Source organism: Wyeomyia smithii, chromosome 1 (assembly GCF_029784165.1).
Source record: "Wyeomyia smithii strain HCP4-BCI-WySm-NY-G18 chromosome 1, ASM2978416v1, whole genome shotgun sequence".
Lineage (NCBI taxonomy): Eukaryota > Metazoa > Arthropoda > Insecta > Diptera > Culicidae > Wyeomyia > Wyeomyia smithii.
In genome coordinates, this window is record NC_073694.1 from 18,608,702 (window position 1) to 18,618,060 (window position 9,359).

At 42.5% G+C, this 9,359-nt stretch overlaps 1 protein-coding gene across 1 annotated transcript; it reads right to left on the reverse strand.

Annotated features, from left to right (window-relative positions):
* Positions 1–417: 417 nt before the first annotated feature.
* Positions 418–3,848, reverse strand: LOC129718597 (zinc finger protein 62 homolog). The gene is made up of 4 exons (XM_055669519.1): positions 3,244–3,848; positions 2,337–2,804; positions 1,512–1,994; positions 418–1,255 (listed from the first exon to the last, which is right to left on the reverse strand). The coding sequence occupies exons 1-4, from the start codon at positions 3,492–3,494 to the stop codon at positions 418–420; spliced, it is 2,040 nt and encodes a 679-aa protein (XP_055525494.1). The 5' UTR covers positions 3,495–3,848.
* Positions 3,849–9,359: the final 5,511 nt, after the last annotated feature.

The following is a 9,359-nucleotide window of genomic DNA, read 5'->3' on the forward strand; positions in this document are numbered from 1 at the left end:
AGAGAGCCAGAGAAAAACGGCTTCAAGCAAAATGTATGGGGATGACGTTCGTGACAGGGATGTGCAGGTTTCAAGCTAACATCTCAACGTACGTGTAAACGAGGTAACATATCACCACCACTTTTCATCCTTTTAATAGCTGACAGCTGGCACAAATGAGATTCAGTCCAGGCAGGGGATGGAAACATGCTATCTCTTTCTATGTTGAACGAGTGGAGAGTCTTCCCGACTAAAGTGATAAGAATATGGAACTTTTGCTGGGCGCCTGCCTCGGGGCTTTATTGATAAAGCCCCAATATGTTGCCTACTGGCAAACGTGTAGAGTTTAGATAGGGCTGCCGTTCCCGTGAGTCCACATTACATTGTACAGTAAAGGTAATTTTGCACATCAGTTTTCATTTGTGATTAACATTCGCCTTAGGTGCTTTTCCGTTTTCTCGTGCATCGTACCCTTTTTTCATGATTTTGTAGATTATAAATCGACTTGAACGATGAGCCGCAACTGTTGCATTGAAACGGCCGTTCATTGGTATGGCAAAGCATGTGCTGTGATAGTCTGTAAGCAAATGTAAATCGTCTGTCGCAAATTTCGCATTTATACGGGCTCTCCCAGGTGTGCTTTTGCTTATGTTTTCTCAAATTTATCGCTGTTTTATACGATGAACCGCAGATATCACAATTAAAAAGTTGTTCTTCAGACGCACTCACATGCGTCACGAGGTTTGCCTCGGATGTGAACCCTTCACGATTGGAATTATGCGTTCGTTTATGATTTCTTAGATTATATTCTGATCTCAACGATAGACCGCAAATATCGCATTTGAAAGGCCGTTCATTAGTATGGCAAAACAAGTGCCGCTTGAGCTTGTGATGAGCAATAAACCCTTTTCCGCAAATTTCGCATTTATACGGTCTCTCGGAGCTGTGCGTTTTCTTATGAACTACAACTTCATACGCTGACTTATATGATGAACCGCAAATATCACAATTAAAAGGTCGTTCTTCCGTGTGACACAACATGTGCCTTATCAGCAATGCTCTACTCGGATTTGTTTTTCCACAAATCGCACACTCGTGTAACTTTGTGTTGCGGGTTTTAATCTCAGAACTCACAGAGGTGCTCTCATGAAATTTCAGGTGTAGTTTAAGTGCCATCATTTGTTTGTACTGCTTGCCACATATATCGCAGGTATATTTCACTGATTCTTTGCTTTGGCTGGCACCAGCTCGAATCGGCTCCAAAGCTTCTACGTTGCTGCAACATTACAAAAAATAAATAAGTTGATTTACGAAATATACTTTTAAAGTTTGTTTAAAAACATAGTGAAAGTTAGAGGTTTAAATCGCTGAGACTCGACCCTTGTGAGATATATTCTTTTTTTGATACAACTTTAACAATGTTGCCGTTGAAAGGAGAGTAGGGGTAGAGTTAACTAAAGAAAATATTACACATAAAGCAATCTACGTATGAAACTTTTCCATCATTCTACTTCAAACATGTAAGTACTCACTCTGGGGATGGCTCGACCTTGTGGATTTTCATATGATCTTTCAAACCATGACGTCTCTTGTACGTTGCGTCACAGATGTCGCATTTGAAGGGTCGCGCATCGCTGTGAGTGCGCATATGTTCTAGTAGATTGTAATTACTTACGAATGTTTTATGGCAAATCCGACATTCATGAGGGCAATCTGTGCGATGTGTATTCATGTGGGCCGACAAACTTGCTTTAAGGCTAAAACGTTGTTTGCATATGTCACACTTGAAATTCCTGTCTCCAGTGTGCGTTTTCTTATGGTAGTATAAACGTACAGCTGTGCGGAATGTATTGTTGCAAAGATCACAAGCGAAGGGTCGTTCCCCGGTGTGTATTCTTCTATGATCCTCCAAGATGTATTTTGAGCTATATTCCTTGCTGCAGATTTCACAAACATACTTTTTCGGTGGTTGATCACCAACACCGGTTTTGCGCGTTTTCGAACCTTTCGAGTTGCTGTAACAAAAGGAAGGGCAGAAAAGATATGAATGAAAGTAATTGAAGATCCTTACTCGTCGGTGGTTCTTAGCAATTGCAAATGTCCTTTAAATTCAGAAGTGAAAAAATGGTTTAAGCTTGCGCACCAGCTTCAAGCTTAATTTTGTTTAATTTTTCATTTACTTATTAATCAAATATAAAGCAGTACGCTGGTCTGGTCTGGTTCACCTATTGAAAGCACTCTCCAGATCTAGACCCTTCTTTCCCGCCTGGTCCTGTTCTGTTATTCACACATGATACTAATTAATTCTAAGCTGCATACGAAACTTACTAATTCTTCGCTACATAAATGCCACTTACCTTGTGGAGGGATCGTAGAATTTGCAGATATGATGCTTTAAAGTTTGAGATCTCTTGTATGATTTGTCACACACATCGCATTTGAAGGGTCGCTCATTACTGTGACGAACCATATGGCTTGCAAGACTATCGGTATCTGGGAATCTTTCATCGCAAATTAAACACCTATGGAGGCAATCTGAGCGGTGTATTTTCATGTGCGACGCAAGACGTGATTTAAGTGGGAATCGTTGCTCGCATATGTCACACTTAAACTTCCGGTCCCTCGTATGAGTACTCCTATGGTACCGCAGACGTTGAGCTGTGTTGAATGTTTCGTTGCAGATATCACACGCAAAAGGTCGTTCCCCGGTGTGAGTTCTTCTATGGCCCGCCAAGCTAGACTTTGTGCTTAATTCCTTGTTGCAAAATTCGCAAACGTACTTTTTCCGCGGTTGATCACCAACATCGGCTGAGCTGTTTAAGTCTCTGCAACATACAGAAAAACAAAAATAAATATTCTTAGTAAAAATAGCTGAAGGTTTTTACTTATCGTTGGTTCTTAACACGATCCTGTTTTGAGAGTAAAATATATGCCAAATGTAATATTGTGTATTGTAATAAACCACACTGATTTGTATTTTTCAAACGAAAAAACTTACATGAAGAATAGGTAGTATTCCACTCTATATTTGTGATTTGTAAACCTTCTTTCGAGTTTAATTCTAGATAACTTCGTGATAAGCTTGTATATTTGTACGTAAATAAAACGAGTGAAAGATGATTTGTGCTTGTGAAGTACAAGGGATATAATTCTCACTAGTTTTGCTTACGTTTAGATATACGACCTTATCACAAAATACTCCAGAATTCAGTGTTTTAACAACCTTAGAAAACCCTCTGGTGTAAGAATAGCGCACAAAATTACCTGGAGCTACAAGCTGCAATTTCATCACAAGCTGCCTTAGTCCTAATTTCATCGGTGATATCCGTCACAGAGTTTTGTTCCACATCAGTAGATTGTTTCCTCAGGGCGTTTGTAACAGTCGGTTCTTCGAAGCACCGATCGCTGCTGGCGTGCAGAGTTTCGTTATCCGTAGCCACAACGTCGGATATTATAAGTTCTTCTACCTTTATTGAAGTGAACTCTTCCACCTTTATTTGGCTAAACTCCTTCATTTCGCTCGCTCACCTAGCTCACGAAACAAAGTAACGTTTGGAATTTTACGTGATTATGTGTGTTTTTCAAACTTGTTCCGGCTTTACCAAATTATTGCCGACTCGAGCTAGTAAACAAAAACATGTCATGGCATGCACGCTGAAAGTTTACTGCTGAATTATGTGCACAGAAAAATAAAAATACTCAAATATGCGTATTTTTGACGCAAATCAGCCCTTCTGTGCGGGAAGGTACTTTTAGGTAAAGGGATTGATAGAAGTAAGCGTTGCGCTATGAAAGTATGCCATGAACCAAGTTACATTAAATAAAAAAAAACTTCACTCTACGTTTGTCCTTCAACCTGATCAGTCGACTTTTACTCTGCTATCAGGTTATAGGCCCAGAAGTAAAGACATCCATAGTAACGGCTGATCAACAAGATAGAAGAAAATTTTCACTTCAAGATATTTTCGAACTTGGAAGAAGTAATGTTCCGGAATCAATTCAGGCGTTCCGAAGACGGAAACGGTAGGCGTTCCGAAGGTGGAAACGATAATCAGACCAGATATTCCCAAGGATTTAACAGAGAAAGGAGTTCAGCAGGAAACGGAAACGCTGAGATTGGAACAATAAACGGAAGTGGAAATCGAGCTGTAAGCGACAGTGGAAACGGCGACGGAACGCAATCAGGTGGTGGACATCAACCCGGAAGCGGGCATACAAGTACCGTTTCGAGGCTTCCAGGCGGTAGTTTGTCCATGTTACCGATGGATAAGTTAAAAGGCCGCGAAAACTATGAATCATGGGCATTTGCTATGCGAATGGTGATGATTCGTGAAGGCACATGGCGTGCTGTAAATCCTCCGGAAGACACCGAAGTAAATGCGGATCTTTCAGAGCGAGCCCTGGCAACGATTTGCCTCAGTATCGAGCCATACAATTACAGTTTGGTACAGAAGGCAAAAACGGCGATTGAAGCCTGGAAGAGCTTGAAGACGGCGTTCCAGGAATGCGGCAGGTATCATAAAATTGGACTTTTACGAAAGTTGACTCGTTTGGAGCTTGAAGATTGCTCATCAGTGGAGGAGTATGTGGACGAGATAATGTCCACCAGCCACAAGCTTGATGAAATCGGTTTTAAGTTAGATGATGAGTGGCTTTCGCTAATTTTGATGATGGGCTTGCCACGTCGTTATGAACCCATGATTATGGGTCTAGATGCGTCCGGAGTTAATTTAACGGCCGATATAGTCAAATCAAAAATACTACAAGACGTGACGTTTGAACGAGGGGCGGGATCCGGCAGTTCCGCTGGAGCGCTGCTAACACGTAGCAAGAAGAAGCAATCAACCAAAAAGGACAAATCAAACATCCGGTGTTTCAAGTGTGATAAACCTGGACATTACGCATCGGATTGTCAACAAAAGACAAAGGCAGTTGGAGTTTCTGGTCGGTATAAACAGGCGGCATTGCTGGCATGGCACAAACCAGTACATCAATCAGAAGAATGGATTCTGGATTCGGGAGCAGGACGGCATATGTGTCGATCAAGAAAAGCTCTAGAAGAGTCTAAGACGACATTCGAATCGATATATGTGGCCAATGCTATGGAAATTCCAGTGGAAGCTGTTGGCAGCATGAAACTTGTCGCTGATGTGAAAGGTACGTTCACTGATCTTAATATTGCCAACGTACTATGTGTTCCAGACCTCGCGATCAACCTCTTGTCTGTGAGCGAAATATGCAGAAGAGGATACCAAGTCACATTCACTGACAAATCGTGTCAGGTGGTGAACAGTTTCACGGGGGACATAATTGTCACAGGACGAGTGAAGGATGGACTGTACAAATTGGACCTCAGCTCACGGAACGTGGCATGTGTTGCGAAGTCATGTAGTGACATCCAATTATGGCATCGGCGATTGGGGCATCTCAACATCGACAGCATCAAGCGATTGACTACGATGGCGACCGGTATTGAAGTTCGTGGATCCTCTATGCCAAATTGTGTTCCATGTGCAGAAGGCAAACATCGAAAACTTCCGTTCAGACCGAGCGGAGTACGAGCTGCAGAAGTTCTAGAATTGATTCATTCGGACCTGTGCGGGCCAATGGAAAAGACGTCGTTGGGTGGCAGCAGATATTGGATCACTTTTATCGATGACGCGACAAATATGACGTTTGCGTATTTCTTAAAGTCTAAGGCGAATGCATTCAGCGTGTTCGAAGAATTCAAGGCCTACGTGGAAAATCAAACAGGAAAAAGAATCAAGTGCCTGAGAACTGACAACGGAACGGAGTACGTTTCCGAGAAGTTTCAATCTTTCCTGAAGAAGAGTGGAATACGGCACGAAATGACAGTACCGTACAATCCACAGCAAAATGGGACCTCGGAAAGAATGAATCGTACAATTGAAGAGAAGGCGCGATGTTTGTTATATGATGCAGGACTTGATAAACGTTTTTGGGCGGAAGCGGCATCCACAGCGGTGTATCTAATTAATCGAACACCAACCAAGGGAAAACCTGCAACATCCTTGGAGATGTTTTACGGAAAGAAGCCGAACCTATCCCATCTTCGAGTGTTTGGATCCAAGGTGATGGCGTATGTTCCCAAGGCTAAAAGGAAGAAGTGGGACGCAAAATCCGTTCCATGTGTTTTGGTTGGGTACGCGGAATGCTCCAAAGGATATAGAGTATTTAATGCAGCGAAACAAGAAGTTTTCATCACTAGAGACGTCATCGTACTAACTGAAGACAACCAAGAACGTTCGAAAACCAATGATATACAGAATTTGACCAATGACAGTGTACTAGTATGCGAAGAAAATGAAACATACTACAACGACGGTCAGGATCTTGACGATGAAGCTCAACCGGCTCAAGGAAATGAGACTCGAGAGAAAGAGGCGGAACCGCATTTTGTTGGACATCCTAAACACGATTTGGAGACACCACAACCGTCTGCGCTCTCTCCGCACCCAGCTCGGACAAATGTACATCCTACAACGAGGCGCAGCGAGAGAGAGAGCGCCATCCCCCAGGCAAGTATTCTGATTATTTGGTCACATACAGTATCCTTCCTCAGAAACTTGTCTCTTCGTATAATCCAGGCAACCAGACGGGACAAGGCCAGCGTGTCACAGCAAATATTGCGCTCCCGTCACAAATTAAACAAGAAGACGTTGAACTACAACAGAATTCTGAGCACAGTGACTGGGGGCGCTCAGTCACAGGCAAGTTTGAAACAGCATCTGTAATAGATAGCAACCTGCCGCAGGCGTATTTTTCACAGGGTCAAAACGAGCCACCGGAGACTGTCCAAGAAGCATTGGAGAGACCTGATCGCAATAAGTGGATCGAAGCAATGAAGGACGAGTTTCGTGCGCTAACCGACAATAAGACGTGGCATTTGGTCGACCTACCTCCTGGACGAAAGGCATTGAAAAGTAAATGGGTCTTCAAGGTAAAGACAAACACGGACGGTTCTACCGATCGGTATAAGGCACGGCTCGTAATCAAGGGCTTTTCGCAAATAAAAGGTGTGGATTTTCAAGAAACCTATTCTCCTGTTGTGCGATACGCAACTGTGCGTTATCTTCTGGCGTTGGCGGCGAAGCTGAACCTTGTTGTGCACCAGATGGACGCTGTTACTGCGTTTCTGCAGGGCGATCTGGGGGAAGAAGAAATATTTATGGAACAGCCAGAAGGATTCCGTGACGATGTAGCATCAACGAAGGTGTGCAGGCTGCAGAAAGCTCTGTACGGCCTAAAACAGGCTAGCAGAGTATGGAACCAAAAGCTGAATGCACGGCTTAAACGAATAGGCTTCAAGCGATCGAAATATGACACTTGCGTCTACCATCAAGTTGTCGAAGGGAAACTAATCATCGTTGCAATTTACGTCGACGATTTCCTGATTCTTTCGGACGATAAGCAGCTGGTGACCCGAATCAAGCAGCAGTTATGTGCAGACTTCAAGATGAAGGACCTGGGACCAATCAAGCAGGTGCTTGGACTGAGAGTGACCAGATCTAACGATGCAGTGATGATTGACCAAGAACAGTATATTAACGAATTACTAGCAAAATTTAATTTGATTAATTGTAATGCTGCTCCGACTCCTCTGGATATGAACCAGCGTCTTACCAAGGAAATGTGTCCTACGAATGAAGAGGCGGAGAAAATGAAAAATATTCCGTACAGAGAGCTAGTTGGAGGACTTCAATTCGTCGCGCAGTGTACCAGACCGGACATCAGTCATGCGGTCAGTATTGTTAGCAGCTTCTGTAGCAACCCTGGATTTGCTCATTGGACTGCGGCCAAGAGAATTCTTCGATACCTGAAAGGTACGAAGCACGAGAAACTCACATACAGACGAAATGAAGACACGGATTTTTACGGCTACAGTGATGCAGATTGGGGGAATGATCCAGACACTCGCCGGTCCGTCAGTGGTTACGTTTTCTTGCAGAACGGTGGAGCAGTGAGCTGGAACTCAAAAAGGCAATCTACTGTTGCACTTTCAACCACCGAAGCGGAGTACATGGCCTTATCAACAGCAACCCAAGAGGCTATGTGGTGGAAAGGATTCTTGTTTGAGCTACACGGAACGAATCAAGCACTGATGCTCAAATGTGACAACAAAAGCGCTATCAACCTGGCGGAGCGTGAAGTTGGCTATTCGGCACGAAGCAAGCATATTGACATCAGGCATCACTACATCCGTGAGCAAGTTGAACGGAAATTAATTAAACTTGAACACGTTCCATCCGATCTTCAAGCGGCGGACATTCTTACCAAATCTATACCTGGTCCAAAGCAAAACAAAGATAGGAAGAAACTTGGCATATTATAGCTTCCCACTTAAGGGGGGATGATAGAAGTAAGCGCTATGAAAGTATGCCATGAACCAAGTTACATTAAATAAAAAAAAACTTCACTCTACGTTTGTCCTTCAACCTGATCAGTCGACTTTTACTCTGCTATCAGGGATCATTCAAATAATACATAACGCGCTCAGGGGTGTGGGGTATTCAGCTAAGCGTTACATTGCGTGTGGCAAACATGTAAAATTGCGTTACGTGGGGGTGGGTGGGTATTGAAAATTGTCAAATTCCGCGTTATGTAATATTTGAATGGTTCCAAATGTGATTTACCCACTTTTGAGTATACCTGCACGGAAGTCATCATTTAGGTAAAATCGAATACCTTGAATCATCAATATCAATATTGAAAACTCTATACAATTTTTTACCCAAATTTATGTATTCGCATTTTATTAAGTTATTGCGTTGTTTTCACCAATTTTTATGCGTATTATTTACCAAAACCAGTGAAAACATTCAGGTTTACGTAAATTCACGTTGTTTTTACGTGTTCACTTGGTAATATCGTAGACAGACGTCCAAGCTGAGTTCCAAACTTGTGTAAAGTTTTTTGTAGAAAAAATTGGCACGTAAAATCTACCTGAAAAATCACGTAAGTGACTGACCTTCAGAAAATCTGCCATTTTACGTGACATTAGTAACTTTCACCTAAATTTCACGTACGATTCACTGTCAATTCACGTAAATCGATCGAATTATAGTGTAAATATTTTGAGCGCGTTGGTATTTGTGTGTTTTGACTTTGTTAGTGTTAGTGCGACTGTGGTGTGACGTTTCCCACAACGGAATTTACGTGAATTTTTGTATGCAAAAAATGTCAATATGGCGTCCAAAAAACTCCCAAGCCGCTTCAGCTAATTTTATATTGGAAAACACGCAATGTAAGTAGCCAGAATAATATTTAGATTAACAGAGGATACATATATATTATTCAAATTTTCAGTTGGTGAATTCTTTCCGGACGATTGGAATCGTCAACGATCATTTTCGAGCGGA

Bases quoted from the DNA above. Each gene is read 5' to 3' on its own strand.
- LOC129718597 (XM_055669519.1), bottom strand. From the start codon at position 3,494: ATGAAGGAGTTTAGCCAAATAAAGGTGGAAGAGTTCACTTCAATAAAG. The intron at 2,805-3,243 runs GTAATTTTGTGC...TGTATGTTGCAG, and splicing joins ATTGCAGCTTGTAGCTCCAG to AGACTTAAACAGCTCAGCCG. The intron at 1,256-1,511 runs GTGAGTACTTAC...GTAATGTTGCAG, and splicing joins AAGGTCGAGCCATCCCCAGA to CAACGTAGAAGCTTTGGAGC.